General features: G+C 47.1%; 1 protein-coding gene across 2 annotated transcripts in view; it reads left to right on the top strand.

The window, feature by feature from the left end:
* The first annotated feature begins 1825 nt into the window (after window positions 1-1825).
* Window positions 1826-16887, top strand: part of OVCH2 (ovochymase 2) — a 44973-nt gene continuing 29911 nt past the window's right edge. For both annotated transcript variants that reach the window (XM_075567405.1, XM_075567404.1), the window contains exons 1-7: window positions 1826-1938; window positions 3485-3591; window positions 4215-4306; window positions 6358-6530; window positions 6722-6817; window positions 10386-10537; window positions 16858-16887. The exon at window positions 16858-16887 is cut by the window's right edge and continues 166 nt beyond it. In XM_075567405.1, coding sequence (XP_075423520.1) covers window positions 1839-1938; window positions 3485-3591; window positions 4215-4306; window positions 6358-6530; window positions 6722-6817; window positions 10386-10537; window positions 16858-16887 — 750 coding nt within the window. In that variant the 5' untranslated portion in view covers window positions 1826-1838. The remainder of the gene's footprint in view (window positions 1939-3484; window positions 3592-4214; window positions 4307-6357; window positions 6531-6721; window positions 6818-10385; window positions 10538-16857) is intronic.

Below are 16887 nucleotides of genomic sequence, written 5' to 3'. Positions count from 1 at the left end.
CCAATCTGCCGCGTGCTCCATGTAATCTTTCTTCTTTTTGCTGGAATATTTGCTCGTAACGGTTTTATTTATTTATTTTTCCAGAAAGGAAAAAGCACAGGAGCCAAGGGTGAAGGAATATGTATTAACAAATGCAGTAAATAATGCAAGTAGTGACTTACGTGTAAGAGGTAAAAAGTCCAGTAGTAAATAAAAGTTCAGAGCTCCTTTTGCCGTGCCGGTTAACGTTGGGTCTGGAGGTGGATGCCGAGCTTGTACCGATCAGTACTGCGCACGGGGATTAACCGATTCTGCAATACTACTGCGTTACTTCCGGGTCTCGCGCGTCATCTTGATTCCCGTATGAAGTAGTCCGCCACGTCCGCCGCGTCTCCGCAACTTTGCCACTTCTCCCAACAAGGCTGGCCGAGTGTATAAAATACACCAAGCGACATATAGTAACCAAATGGCAACCAGATGGCAAGGTGCCTGATCTGAACAGTAAGAAGTCCGCTACGCGTTTCTCACACATTGATTGAACAATATTTTTCCAGAAAGCGGCTGCTTTTCTCTCACTCGGAAGATATGGTCAGTGTCTTCTGCTTAAATATGTGCTAAACGATTTGTAAAGCAAATACAAAGATTTGGAGACTTGATTTCTTTTTGCTTCTGTGTCATTTGCTGAAAAAATTTTTTTTTCTTTTTTCTTAATGATTTCCTTTCTGAGAAATGGATTTAGGACTTAAGAGGACGAAAAATCCCAAGGAAAGTCGTGCAAATAATACAGATTTTAAATTAAAAGCCATATGAGAAACGCCTGGAGAACCTTAAAGATTATAATAGGGAGAGGCCCAGTGAAATCCATCCCTGTTCCAGGCACGGAGATGAATAAATCCCGCACATGTTCAGTTGACTGCTCTTAATTTAATTAAGATCTAAAAGTACAATAACACTGTATTATACTTTAATATACAGAAGATAAACAGAGTAAACCCTCCGACGGTGCCTATTTAGCAGCACTGTACCTGTTTTACCGATCTCTGCCAGTGGTGAAGCTTCAGCTAATTAGAGCAGCAAAATATGAAATCTTATGGTTTTAAAATAATAAATAAATCAGTTCTGTAGTATTAGATAATAGTGACTATTTAAAAAAAATTATTATTCAACTCTCAATGCCATTTTTAATGCGTTTTCATTTACTGAGCATCCTTTGATTTCTGTCGCCGGCTTCAGCAGTGCAAGATCTTTGCAACATTTTCCTGTTTGCGATCATTTGTTGCCAATGTTCCCAGCAGTTTGGGCTGCAAACTGTAACAATAGATAATGTTACCGTAGCAGAGATATTGTTAAAACCTGACCGGTTGGTGGCCCTTGAGGACTGGACGCGTGTAGAAGGATGGACCACATGGGCTTTCGTCTGCAGTCACTGTCCATGTAAACAGGTGGTATAAAGGTAAGCGATGCGTTTTTTACAGACAGCATTTTCTGCTCCACTCTGCTGTCGAGCACGGGATCCGCCCCGCATGTTAAATTACTAGCCGAAAGCACAGACTTGCGGGTTATAGTTATTTGCGACTCGAATGTTAATGATTTTGGTGAAGAACAATTACCGGGCTGTCTCTTACTTTCGACCTACGCATGGACACAGCTTTGAATTAAGAAGGGGCGCAGCAGCACAGCCGTGCCCTGCGAATGGAATAGGTACAATGCTTGGCTACATTTGAAGACTCTACAAGTGCTTCGGCCGAGTCAATAATTAACTGGATCCTTAATTAGTCAATGTCGACTCTCCCACCGTGTCCCTCTCTCCCTCTATAAAAATACTACTGGCCGCTTCCTGGTTTGCTAAATTCACCAAGATGCCAGCAAGAAAAAGATCCATCGGAACGATCCTGCTCACACTGGCATGGATGGCCTTTCTGAGGAAAGGGGATTCGGGACCTTTGGACCCAGGCAAAGGTAAGGGCACAACCATAGGAGACTCTGAAGTCGACTGTTGGGTTTGTTACGCCTTGTTTTCTTAGTGTTTTTGGTTTGCTATTGTTACGGTGCAAGCCAATGAGCGGGGAGAATGATGACCTGGTTTCTACTGGCCGGCACCCATTTCTGTTGTCAGTTCTCCTCTAGGGATCATGGCCGGACCTTTGAATAATGAGAATGAAACTCTTGTCTGTTGGTGGTTCCATTGGCTTGGTAGGCACATCGCACCAACGTGTAGAGCAGTACAAGCCATGAGATACAATAGCTTCGGTATCACTTGCCGCCAGATTCACCAAACGGCACAAACGTACTTTATGCTACTGGAGTCACAAAACAGCAGTAGCACGAGCAACACTTTTTTGTGTTGTGTAATGAATCTGCCTGGTATCGCTTCTCTGCCTTTCCTTTTTCTTTCCCGATCCTAATCACATTCTTCACTGTCAAATCCTCCAGCAGGTTCCAATTTCAGAGAAATATGTACAACATGCCTTTAAATGCTATATTGTGTACAGGCATACTGCGCATTAACGTACGCAATGGGACCGGAGCATGTATGTAAAGCGAAAATGTACTTAAAGTGAAGCACTACCTTTTCCCCACTTATCGATGCATGTACTGTACTGCAATCGTCATATACGTGCATAACTGATGTAAATAACGCATTTGTAACAGGCTCTATAGTCTCCCCGCTTGTGCACAGCTTCGGTACAGGTAGGGAGCCGGTTTTGCTGTTCAGGACGGGCTGACAGGCGCATGTGCGAGCTGCCGTTTGCCTATTGGGCGATATGTACTTACTCACGAGTGTACTTAAAGTGAGTGTCCTTAAAGCGGGGTATGCCTGTATATACTAATAATCAATCAATCAATGTGTCTCTAGCCTCTTCTCTGGACACCTCACCCAGACCATATTTTAAGGATATCCAGCTAGTTACACATTCACATATAACAAGAGAGCAAAGGCACTTGGAAATTCATTGATTATTCGTTAAACTTGGTCTGGCTAAGTTGTCCCTAGGATGGGGATTGAAAACCACGGTTTAATTGTGAAATAAATATCAAACGTGTTGTCAAAAGTATTCTCCTTTTATCTCAAGTGGGAACATAAGTTGCCAGGTAGAAGTGGGGTTTCAGCCCATGTGCAAAACTATTGGGTCTATTCGAGATGCTCACTGTGCAAACTTCTTCTGAAATTCCCATATTTGCAGGGTTTTGCTGACTTGATTTGGTATAATAAATTAGAAGATGATCCATCCTTTAGGTCCATGGATAGCAGAAGTCCTTAGATGGGGCATATGTTCGCTTTCCACCTAGAGACTGCAGCTTATTTTCAACATTATTATTCATACAGCGTCACTGGCACTCCGCACTGCAAAGTTAGGGGAGAATGTAAGAATGCAGGATTAGAACTGGCACATAGTTATTCCTGCCCTGAGACGCTAACAACCAGTAAAGCGTTTTGTGCTTGGCTGATAAAGCGATACCAAACGTGTGTTATTGACCGGAATCTCTTGTTGTTCTGAAATAGCTTGTCGATGCGGCGAGCTCACACAACACGCTGATAAAATGAATTACAATATACAATCGCGAATTGTTGGAGGAAAATCAGCAACTAAAGGGCAACATCCATGGATAGTAAGTGCATGTTTTATTCCGGACTCACTGTGTAATTGTTTGTGAGCGATGGTACTCTGTGACACTAAAGAGCACCTACTGGGTTTCATTGTTATGGTTTATTGGTGAAGCGCCACCATATTGCTCAGCGCGGTACAATGGGGGCACAAAGAAATGATCATGATACAAACGGTTACATACAGGTGAGCACAAACATGGACAAACCGTTACAAAGAGATAATCAGGGCCCTGATCCTGAGAGCTTACACTCTAGAGGGAATGAGGGACCAATAGAAAACTGCTGATATTGCGACTTTCTATTGGTGACCTTGGCTGCTATGTCTGAAGTTATTGTTAGGAAAGACCTAGGTGTCCCCAGATATTGGGGGACCACAGAGGAGCTCCCGTGGTCAGGCAAGGTTAATACAAAATACATTTCAGGGGGAGTTGCAACTTTCAATCTGACCCTTTCAATTCAACACATGAAATCAGTATATTGAGCTGAGACTCAGCAGATCACGCGTGGAAGGGATGCGTCTTTAAACATTGATGCCCTTTCCATCAGCTTAATGTCCCATGATGCATGGACGGCCGAGAGTCACTAGTTACAGAAAGGTGTCCACGTAATCATTCATCTCGCACAGGCCTCTCTGAAGCGCAATGGGCAACATTTCTGCGGAGGAACCATTGTGAGCTCTACCTACGTGGTCACAGCCGCTCATTGTGTGTCTGACAGGTAAGGGCTCTGGAGGTCATTACTTTCATTGGGTGAAGGTGCGGCTCTGTTTACAATGCTGTGAAAATTGGCTTATTCCTTTAACCAACTCCCTCGCCTTACTTTTGGGGACTTGTGACGTTTGGGTTTAATGCATTTGCGCGCTGTTATATTCCCAAATTATTTTTCTATTACATGATTTAGACCAGGGGTGGGCAACTCCAGTCCCCAGGGGCCACCAACAGGTCAGGTTTTCAGGACAGGCCTGCTTCAGCACAGGTGATAGAGCCACCTGTGCTGGAGCATGGACTGATTGAGCCACCTATGCTGAAGCAGGGACTGATTGAGCCACCTATGCTGAAGCAGGGACTGATTGAGCCACCTATGCTGAAGCAGGGACTGATTGAGCCACCTATGCTGAAGCAGGGACTGATTGAGCCACCTATGCTGAAGCAGGGACTGATTGAGCCCCCTATGCTGAAGCAGGGACTGATTGAGCCACTTGTACTGAAGCAGGGACTAATTGACTACCAGTGCTGAAGCAGGGATATCCTGACCTGTTGGTGGCCCTTGAGGACTGGAGTTGCCCGCCCCTGACTTAAACCATCCTTTACAATTGTAACTGAAATCAGCCATGTTCAGAAAGATGGACATATATTTTAAAGGGGAAGTACTCCCCCCCCCATCCCCTTATGCAAGAACTTACCCCCCCATACCCTTATGCAAGAACTTACCCCCCATCCCCTTATGTAAGAACTTACTCCCCCCCATCCCCTTATGTAAGAACTTACTCCCCCCATCCCCTTATGTAAGAACTTACTCCCCCCCATCCCCTTATGTACGAACTTACCCCCATCCCCTTATGCAAGAACTTACCCCCCCCTTATGTAAGAACTTACTTCCCCATCCCCTTATGTAAGAACTTACTCCCCCGTCCCCTTATGTAAGAACTTACTCCCCCCATCCCCTTATGTAAGAACTTACTCCCTAAATCCCCTTATGTAAGAACTTACTCCCCCCATCCCCTTATGTAAGAACTTACCCCCCCATCCCCTTATGTAAGAACTTACTCCCTAAATCCCCTTATGTAAGAACTTACTTCCCCCATCCCCTTATGTAAGAACTTACCCCCCATCCCCTTATGTAAGAACTTACCCCCATACCCTTATGTAAGAACTTACTCCCTAAATCCCCTTTATGTACGAACTTACCCCATCCCCTTATGTAAGAACTTACTCCCCATCCCCTTATGTACAAACTTACCCCCCATCCCCTTATGTACAAACTTACTCCCCCATCCCCTTATGTAAGAACTAACTCCCCCATCCCCTTATGTTATAACTTACCCCCCCCCCATCCCCTTATGTAAGAACTTACTCCCCCATCCCCTTATGTAATAACTTACTCCCCCCATTCCCTTATATAAGAACTTACTCCCCCCATCCCCTATGTAAGAACTTACTCCCCCCATCCCCCTATGTAAGAACTTACTCCCCCATCCCCTTATGTAAGAACTTACTCCCCCCATCCCCTATGTAAGAACTTACTCCCCCCATCCCCCTATGTAAGAACTTACTCCCCCATCCCCTTATGTAAGAACTTACTTCCCCACCTCACCCCCTATGCGGTTTTGGAGATTTGCTTGGGGATTAGTCACGTCTTACACCTTACCTTTAGGGGTTCTCTGAAAAAGAAATGTTGCTTAATTTTCAAAGATAAAGCAGCTATGCTTTGCGTCAAGCATGGTTACGTATGTCCATCAAAATGTTGTTTTTAGGTCAGCTAGCGGGATTGCACTTTTAAAGGGAATGTGGCAACGATGCACAAGTTGTACCCCTCCTCCTGTCCCCCCCTCCCTTGGCTGACAGCCCCCATTTTTACATTGTGAAAGTTCCGAGATGGGAACAGTGGACACCTCTAGAGTTGGACACCTCCCTGTGGACAAACTTGTGCCAGTCACGTTCTGGTCCAGTTCATATGATTCTGCCCTCTCAAATACCTACCTGGTAAAGACCCCAAACACTGACACCACAGTGGGGCAAACCTTCCATATCACTCTTTGTCATTCACAGAAACGTTTTAAGCTATTTACAAGTTTTCATTGGAGACTTTGACCTCACCGCGAAGGAGCCGGAGGAAAAGAGATTCTCCATAAAAACCATCATCAGGCATCCCAACTTTAAACCGAGCCAACCAATCAACTTTGACATCGCGGTGCTGGAGTTGGATGGCAACATAACCTTTGGTAACTGATGTTCATGGAATATCTTCCCAGCAAAGCTGGTAGAACCTAAGTACGGGGCTAGTAGAGCCTAAGATTTCGTAGCGGATAGGAGAATGGGCGGACTGGGTGGGCTATTACCTTGTTACCCCTTTTGTGACGATTAGGGGGTTTAGCATGTGTGGTTATGTAAGCCTACATTTTTGCCCCATTAGATGAGAACATCCAACCAGCATGTTTACCGAACCCAGACGATTTGTTTGACCCAGGTTTCCTCTGTGTTGCACTTGGCTGGGGGCGTCTGGGAGAAGGTAAAATAATATGGTCATTCTAAGTAAAACCAAACGATGAATGTGTCCTCCTCAACGTGTGTCTGTGTTATTTGCCATCATATCTTCTTCCAAGATAGAAATGTCAGCGTTCAGTTTTTACATGTGGTCTTCAAGACGGCGACTTGTCATTTGTCCTTCCTGATGTATCCGTTCTTCATTCTTTGGTGTTCCTCTCTCCGATGGATTCCTGTCCCAACTGTTGTGCAAATCTGCTAAGTTTTCATGCAGAGAAAAACAAACCTCCGTGGGCATTGCCTATTCTGAGTGTTATCGCTGAATAAGGCCTCACCATGTGTCTTTGTCTGTTTGGATCGTATGAATAGCATCTTTCATATAAGTATAAGGAACTCAAACTTGTCTGAAGTTCAGAAGTCATCACGTTCAGTGTCAGGTCCGCCCCCATTTGCCATTTGCCTTTGCCACGCTCTTAAGCCTAGTGGACCTAATGGGAAGAACTTAGGTACATGTGCCGACCACTCCTGTTCTGCCGCCCTGCTTCGCCTTCAAAATCGAGCGTCAACCAACGTCATGATGTCGCGTTACCATACACGGGCAATGTCACGTTGGTGACGTCCGCGGCGTCATTTGACGCAGGGTTCTGAAGGAGAAGCAGGGCGGCAGAACGGAGGCGGTAGACACCGGCAAGTCTGTCTGTCTGGAAATCTGCCGCTGACTCCGGCATAGTCCTAAATTATCACAGATCTGTTCCTCTTCCCAAATCTGAAATCTATCTCAGTAGCTCTATCTTTAGGTGTTAGTCCCGCCCTTTACTATCGGATAGCCGCGTGAGTCAGCTGCCATTATAATCAATCACTCATATATTCCTAAGGTACGCAAACTGGGGGGGGAGGAGGGGGGTTTTATCTGGGGGGGCGCGGGCCATTGCAGAGGCCCCGTGCTCTTCCCCCAGACATTTAATATAATGCCGGGGGATCGCGCCAGGCCTCTGCAACAAGGAAACGTACCTTGTTTCAGACGCGTCTCCATGGCAACGCGGCATCAAATGACGCTGCGGGGTCATGTGACGTGACGCCAGGGGCCAGGTGACGTGACATCACGTGACCCGGAGCGTCATTTGGAAGATAGGAGAGGGGGCGCAAGACCGAGGGAGGCATGGCAGGGGGGCGCAGCTTAAAATGTTTGCGCTCCCATGCCTTAGGATACAATTTCTAACAGTCTGGCATCTCTCTCTTTCTCTTAAAACTCTCTCCAGTGGTGTAGCTACATTCCGGGCATGTCCCGGGGGCCCCATCTGAGTGGGGGCCCAAAGAGAGTTGGGGTCCTCCCTATGGACTATTGATGACCCCTCCATGAGTGGTTACAGAGCCCCACCCTCCTCCCCACAGCAATTAAACTGATTGCCGGAGAGGCAGTAGCCCTCCTCCATGGCGTTGCGACGTCATAGTGACAGGACGTCACGCCATGTGACGCAGTGACATCATGACGCCTCGTCTGGAGGCCCCTAAAGGTGTAGTTACGCCACTGTGGCATCACAGCCCATTACCCCGTACTCTTCCTCGCAAACCTGAGTAACAGGAATAACAATCACGTGGGGGACACCCAGTGAGAAATCCCCCCTGTTCCCGACACCGGGATTAATACATCACGTTAAACCCAGTTGACACTCTTTTTCAATTCATTAAGATGCTTTAGAAAATAAAATTCAACCAACTTATAATAACGCTATCTTTAGCATTCCCACATTACGTGCGAAAAAATGAAGACAGTACATCTAAATCCATAGCAATAAAACAAATATGTTGCAATTGTACGTAAGAGAGTAAATAATGAAGATTTTGGTAGCAGTTAATGGAATTAGAAACCGTTTTCCTGCCTATAATAGTATGTGTGCGTTTGAACACAAGAACAGCAGTGCTGACTACGGAGAGCAGAGTACGTGAGAAGGAGGAGGTGGGGTGGGTAGCGGATAAATAAAAGGAGTTAATTATATGTTACTGAAACGTTTCCCGCTCTCGAATGTTTACACTTCCTACTGGAATTTGTAATGTTGTTTAGTGATTGCAAATTCACGCTATTGTGGGAAGATTACATCACAGACGTTACTATACAAAAGATAGCCAGGGAAAAGTAACACATTAATTGGCCTTAGAAATTAGCAACAACAACAAAAATTCCACTTGTGGTTCACTTGCACGTCTCAGCCAGGTCTGCAACCCTGTCCTTCCCCATTATCTCTCAGCATACAGTGCTTACACTGCAACCAGGGATTCTGGGTAAAGACATGCAAATGAGCACTCACAGTGTGTCACTCTGTGCTTCTTATCTGTTTTAATGTGGACTCCTAAACTGGATAAGAGGTAAAGAGTGACACATTGTGCTCATTTGCATGTCATTACCCAGAATCCCTGGCTGCAGCAGAAACATTGTATGCTAAGAGGTAATGGGGAAGGACAGGGTTGCAGACCTGTCTGAGACGTGTGAATGTGGTAACACGGGGTATTTTTATCTGCTGTTAGGGTTGCCAGGTGTCCAGTATTGAACCGGACTGGTCTGTATTTGGACACTGTCCAGTAAATAATGAGAGGTAATACTGAACATGTATTTGTATGCTGGTATTACCTCTCTGGACATGTATGTGTCCGGTATTATCTCTCTGGATATGTATGTGTATGCCGGTATTACCTCTCTGGACATGTATGTGTCTGGTATTACCTCTCTGGACATGTATGTGCCCGGTATTACCTCTCTGGACATGTATGTGTCTGGTATTACCTCTCTGGACATGTATGTGCCCGGTATTACCTCTCTGGATATGTATGTGCCCGGTATTACCTCTCTGGATATGTATGTGCCCGGTATTACCTCTCTGGACATGTATGTGTCAGGTATTACCTCTCTGGACATGTATGTGTCCGGTATTATCTCTCTGGACATGTATGTGTCCGGTATTACCTCTCTGGACATGTATGTGTCCGGTATTATCTCTCTGGACATGTATGTGACCGGTATTATCTCTCTGGACATGTATGTGTCCGGTATTAGCTCTCTGGACATGTATGTGTCTGGTATTACCTCTCTGGACATGTATGTGTCCGGTATTACCTCTCTGGATATGTATGTGTCAGGTATTACCTCTCTGGACATGTATGTGTCCGGTATTACCTCTCTGGACATGTATGTGCCCGGTATTACCTCTCTGGACATGTATGTGCCCAGTATTACCTCTCTGGACATGTATGTGTCCGGTATTACTTCACTGGACATAGTGACCTGACCGGCTTGGGGGGCTGTGGGATTTCCACGAGCAGGGAGAGAGCAGGGCTGTTGCTAGGGGGCTGGGGCAGCTTCCTCCATACTGATTGGCTACATTACCCAGCAGCCAATCAGGAGGAGGAGCCAAGGAGAGGAGGAAACAGCATGGAGTCGCACCTTTCACCATCGTGTCATGTATTTTTGGAGAAGCCGCCTGGCAAGCCCATGTATACTGTATGCTGGAGGGTTTTTGATACTTGTTGTACCCACCATAACTTTGTTAATACCTCAGAAAAGAAAAAAAATTAAAAACATGTATTTTTTTGTCTTACAGGGATGCGGCTTGCGAGTTCCTTGCAAGAGGTTTCCCTGCCTCTCATTGAATCCAGGCAATGTTTGAATGTGATGGCGACAATAAAAGGGATCCCACTGCACGAAACAATCTTATGTGCAGGATTCCCAGAAGGAGGAAAGGATGCCTGCCAGGTGCCGATGCAATGCCAGATACGTGTGTGCAGTTACTGTGCATCCACACGTTGCGTAATGACCCGCACAGAGAGCTCTTTCCTCCCCCTGTAAGGGCCGGCAAGGCAGGGTCACTGAAAGGGTTAAGTGAACTCTGTCCCGAGGGCCTTTATGGGTGGATTGGCTAGATCAGGTATGGCCAACGCCAGTCCTCGAGGGCCACCAACAGGTCAGGTTTTTTGGATAGCCCTGCTTCCGCACATGTGGCTCAATCAGTTGCTGCTTCAGCACAGGTGGCTCAGTCTTTGACTGAGCCACTGATTGAGCAACCTGTGCTGAAGCAGGGATATCTTGAAAACCTGACGTGCTGGTGGCCCTTGAGGACTGGCGTTGGCCGCCACTGGACTAAATGAATGGGATGTCCCTCCCATTAACTTACAACAGGACTCTTCAACCGGTTCCCCAAAGGGTCCGAATCAGAATATAAATGAGGAGTAAAAGAGACACAGGAGTAGGGTTACCTAACTTCAGATATTGTTGCATACTTATTAATGGAGATGAGCGATTTCGGATCCGCCTCGGATTGGCCGCTTCCTTTAGTCTGCGGTTCAGTCTCAAAAAGGCAAATCCGTGGTTTGGGATTTTTTATTCTACTTTAGAGAGGAAGTCCGTGGCTGGATTGTTACAACTCCGGACACTGATTAATCTGTGGGTATGGGGAATCGCTGTCTGTCTCTGTCTCTCTCTGTCTCTGTCTCTCTCTGTCTCTCTCTGTCTCTGTCTCTCTCTGTCTCTGTCTCTCTCTGTCGCTGTCTCTCTCTCTCGCTGTCTCTCTCTCTCGCTGTCTCTCTCTCTCGCTGTCTCTCTCGCTGTCTCTCTCTCTCGCTGTCTCTCTCTCTCGCTGTCTCTCTCTCTCGCTGTCTCTCTCTCTCGCTGTCTCTCTCTCTCGCTGTCTCTCTCTCTCGCTGTCTCTCTCTCCCGCTGTCTCTCTCTCCCGCTGTCTCTCTCTCCCGCTGTCTCTCTCCCTCGCTGTCTCTCTCTCTCGCTGTCTCTCTCTCGCTGTCTCTCTCTCGCTGTCTCTCTCTCGCTGTCTCTCTCTCGCTGTCTCTCTCTCGCTGTCTCTCTCTGTCTCCACGGATTGTGGATTCCGGAGATCGCATTCTTAAAAATCCATCCGGATTGTATCTAATGGTGGATTTTTTTAGCACCCAGTTCGCAGATGGATTTTGGTTGGGGGTCGGGGGAATTTCCAGGACACGGATTTGGACTGTTCCGTCCATCTCGTTGTTAATGAGTGCAAAATGTTTTAACATCTGCCCCATACTACGGTATATGTGTAGCTTCCTTACATGTGAGTTTTTAGTAGGTACAACATTGCTTACATACAATGAAATTAGAAGAGGCATACAGTTGTCGAGCCCTGGCTTACAATGTAGAGGGCTTCTCCACTAAGTAAAAAGGTTTAAGGATTCACATAGTGCAGGGGTGGCCAACTCCAGTCATCAAGACCCCCCAACAAGTCAGGTGTTAATGATATCCCTGTTTCAGCACAGGTGGCTCAATCTGTGGCTCAGTTGAAGACTCCTTGAGAAAGCGCCAATATGGTGCGAAACGCGTGGGAAGAGATTTTTATCCTTAACTACCAGTGCACGGTTAATGGTGGGTAGCGGGGGGGGGGGGGTGTGAAGGTAGTATTGGCTCGTGGTCTGTATTTAGGCCTTGCAGGAGGAGTTAACCCCTTCATTACCTTAGGGGTTACTAAAGCTAAGGTAAGGAAGGAGTTAACCCCTCCCGATACCCACCCAGTAGGCATAAACACCCACCATGGGCCAAATACCAGATTCACCCACCCCCGATGCCAATAATAAACATTAAAACACAATATTAGCCAATACACCCATTGATTGCCAGTATGGTTACCTATGCCCTCAATGGGAGTAAAGATAATCCCAATAACAATGAATGGGCACAATACTACCAACCCTATCTACCCCCAAACCCCTCCCCCTATCAACACATACAGTAATGGGCAAAATTACTATTATCCAGATTTGGATAATAGCTCATTTGCCCATTAAAAATAACACATTATCCAGCCAGCATAAATTAAATACAATTTGTACTTACCCCTGCCAGGATGAAGGCCGCCCTCATCACTGTCCTCTGCATCCATGTCCTCTGTGGGCAGCAACAGTACAATCAAAAAACAAACTAATGGCCACTAACCCCTTAATCACCTTAGCTGTTAGTAACCACTTTAGCAATTAAGGGGTTAACCGCCCTTTCCCCTCTACCCCTCCCAGGACACCTATCCACCCTCCCTGGGGCAACTAACCCCACCCCTGCTACCTATTGATTGGTACATTGTTAAACCATGACCATAATATGGCCATGGTTTGCCACTATAGCAATGAATAAGCAATCTACCAATAAAAAACCAAGCTCCAAATCAAATACATTACATTTAATTAAAAATGCTAATAAACCAATTGATTTTTTTTTTAGGCTGCCCATTGACTGCCATTGTGTTTATCTATCCCCTTTTCGGGCTAAAGATAAGAACAGTGACAAGCAATGAATGTTTTGGCAAATGCTTGTTTTTATTTAATTGTTTTGTATTTTTAGGGCTTGTTTTTATTTAATTGTTAGGTATTGTATTTTTTTAGGTTGCCCATTCATTTTCAGTGTGGCAATCCATGTGCATATATTGTGGGCATGGTTTGCCACAGTCACAATCAATGGCTTTATAGTGAAATACTTGTTTTATTTAAATGTCGTGTTTTATTTTGTGCCTGTTTTCTTTTTTAGCTTGCCCATTCATTGCCATAGCGGCAAACCATGTCCATATTATATGGGCATGGTATACCACTGTGCCAATCAATTGGTTTATTGGCATTTTTTTATTTTGAATGTAATGTATTTTATTTGGTGCTTGTTTTTTTATTGGTAGATTGCCCATTCATTGCTATAGTGGAAAACCATGGCTATATTATGGTCATGTTTAACACTGTGCCAATCAATGGGTAGCGGGGATAGGGTGTGGGGGTAGTTGCCTCGAGGAGGGTGGTTAGGCATCCCGGGTGGGTAGCGGGGGAGGGGGTTAACCCATTAATTACTATAGTGGTTACTAATCGCTACAGTGATTAAAGGGTTAGTGGCCATTAGTTTGTTTTTTGATTGTACTGTTGCTGCCCACGGAGGACATGGACACAGAGGACAGTGATGACAGTGATGAGAGCGGCCTTCATCCTGGCAGGGGTAAGTGCAACTTTTATTTACTTTATACTGGCTGGATAATGTTTTATTTTTAATGGGCAAATGAGCTATTATCCAAATCTGGATAATAGTAATTTTGTCCATTATTGTACTGTATGTGTTGGGGGGTTAGGCGGGTGGTTGAAGGGGGGTGAGCAGGTGGGTAGTAGGGTTGTTGTATTTGAATGTTTCTTGGGGGTAGAGGGATTGAGTGAAGGGGGTAGTTGCCTCAAGGGTGGAGGGTTAGGCCTCTCGGATGGGTAGCATGAGTGGTTAACCCTTTCATTACCATAGCAGTTACCACTGCTATGGTAGTGAAGGGGTTGACTCCTTCCGCAACCTTCCCAGCAGGCCTAACCACCCACCCTGGGGCAACTACCCCCTTCACCCACCCCCTATACCCCCAACAAACCGAGTACTGGGGTTTAACCCCTTCATTGCTTTAGCGGCTATCCGTAAAGGTAATTAAGCTGTTTTTATTTACATTTTAATAACAGTGTACTGTAGGGTGGGGTCTCCGGAGCAGAACCGCCTTGATTTCAGTCTGGGGAAACCCCTGCTTCTCGAGTTACAGGCCCCGGTATGGGGTGCCGGTATCCCCCTGCAATGTTTAAATCTTCCACGTCACGTGACCGGGACATTTAAACGCATAGGAGATACCGAAACCCCATACCGGGGCCTGTATCTCAAGAAGCAGGGAGTCCCTGGACCTGAAATGAATGCGGTCAAGCTCTGGAGACCCCCTGCTACAGTAGACGGTTATAAAAATGTAAATAAAATCTGTGCGATCACCTGCGAGAGCTGTGCAGGGAGAGGCGGCTCTCTCTGTGCAGGGAGACCGCCTGCGAGAGCTGTGCAGGGAGATCGCTTGTGAGAGCTGTGCAGGGAGAGACGGCTCTCTCTGTGCAGGGAGATCGCCTGTGAGAGCTGTGCAGGGAGATCGCCTGTGAGAGCTGTGCAGGGAGAGGCGGCTCTCTGTGTGCAGGGAGATCGCCTGTGAGAGCTGTGCAGGGAGATCGCTTGTGAGAGCTGTGCAGGGAGAGGCGGCTCTCTCTGTGCAGGGAGATCGCCTGTGAGAGCTGTGCAGGGAGAGGCGGCTCTCTCTGTGCAGGGAGATCGCCTGTGAGAGCTGTGCAGGGAGAGGCGGCTCTCTCTGTGCAGGGAGATCGCCTGTGAGAGCCGTGCAGGGAGATCGCCTGTGAGAGCTGTGCAGGGAGAGGCGGCTCTCTGTGCAGGGAGATCGCCTGTGAGAGCTGGGCAGGGAGAGGCAGCTCTCTCTGCAGGGAGATCTCCAGTGAGAGCTGTGCAGGGAGAGGCGGCTCTCTCTGTGCAGGGAGATGCGGCTCTCTCTCTGTGCAGGGAGATCGCCTGTGAGAGCTGTGCAGGGAGAGGCGGCTCTCTGTGTGCAGGGAGATCGCCTGTGAGAGCTGTGCAGGGAGAGGTGGCTTTCTCTGTGCAGGGAGATCGCCTGTGAGAGCTGTGCAGGGGATGCGGCTCTCTGTGTGCAGGGAGATCGCCCGTGAGAGCTGTGCAGGGAGAGGCGGCTCTCTGTGTGCAGGGAGATCGCCTGTGAGAGCTGTGCAGGGAGAGGCGGCTCTCTCTGTGCAGGGAGATCGCCTGTGAGAGCTGTGCAGGGAGAGGCGGCTCTCTCTGTGCAGGGAGATCGCCTGTGAGAGCTGTGCAGGGGATGCGGCTCTCTGTGTGCAGGGAGATCGCCTGTGAGAGCTGTGCAGGGAGAGGCGGCTCTCTCTGTGCAGGGAGATCGTCTGTGAGAGCTGTGCAGGGAGAGGCAGCTCTCTGTGTGCAGGGAGATGCGGCTCTCTCTGTGCAGGGAGATGCGGCTCTCTCTGTGCAGGGAGATCGCCTGTGAGAGCTGTGCATGGAGATGCAGCTCTCTCTGTGCAGGGAGATCGCCTGTGAGAGCTGTGCAGGGAGAGGCGGCTCTCTGTGTGCAGCTCTCTAAGTGCAAATCTTTCTGCAGCCAGATCACACAGGGAGACCTTAGAGAGCGGCTGAGATCCCATCTCTGCTGTCCCGAGCATATTGGCATTTCCCTACCTCCCAGTTTGAGACTTGTGGAAATGCTTTCTGATTCTTTCTGAATACCGCGATAATACAAATGTCAGACCCGTTCCATGGGATCATGCCACACCGGGCGAGATTTTTTATCGAAGCTACTAGAATAGGCTCCATTGTCTTTACTCACTGAGCCGCTCCTTTCTCCCATACATATGTGTTCTTTTAAATAAAGTATCCTTTTTCCATCAGCCCCCTGCTCTCTCTATCTCCAATGTATGGCTGGCTCAGGTAGCCCCCAAAGTCCTCACCAGCGCATCTGCATGGCTGCATCATTGCTGTTGTCTTGTCTTTCCTCCTGTCTTGGCACAAACATGCAGTGAAAAATGCCGGTGACCCCAGAATATGTGCGTGTGTGTGTAATGGGGAGCCCAGATAATAGAGAGAAATGCTGCACACCTCAAAATAGAAAAAATAGATACAGTTACCGGTGCTCCAGTGTTAGAATGAAAGCCTGCAATCAGTCCTGGATATATGAACAAAGGAACATAGGGCACAACGGATTTAGCATATCCAAACTCATTTATTGAGCCAACACGACGTTTCGACCATAATGGTCTTTTTCAAGTGACAATGGCATAAACAAAATCCCTTCTAACAACATATAAGTAGTGCCCCAAACCCCCATAATGCAACCTGTTCAATTAGTGGTGATGGTATTCATGTGCTGAATCAGTCCCTTGAACCAATGTCCAGTCTGTATCCTTGAGTAGGTGATCCCCAACAGATGTGAGTCCTCCTCAAGGTATCGTGATGTTCAAATCCACCCCACTTCCTGGTTGTTCGGCATCCATCTTGGTGACGTCATCACTCAGTAGCTGGAACGCATCCGGGTCCTCGTGCGTTTCAAATCCGCGCATGCGCAGTAGATATCCGTTCGATCTCCTTCATCCCTTCTTAATTTGGAACGCATAAATCGCAGACTGCATGTGAGTCATTGCGCTTGCGCTAGTCATTATAATGGGGAGCACCAGCAAGAAATACACCTTGTGCTGCTTGTTGCACTGCAGGGGGACTCGGGAGGCCCTCTCCTGTGCAGG

This window comes from Ascaphus truei, chromosome 12 (genome assembly GCF_040206685.1).
Source record: "Ascaphus truei isolate aAscTru1 chromosome 12, aAscTru1.hap1, whole genome shotgun sequence".
NCBI lineage: Eukaryota > Metazoa > Chordata > Amphibia > Anura > Ascaphidae > Ascaphus > Ascaphus truei.
This window is presented reverse-complemented; position numbering and strand designations above follow the sequence as displayed.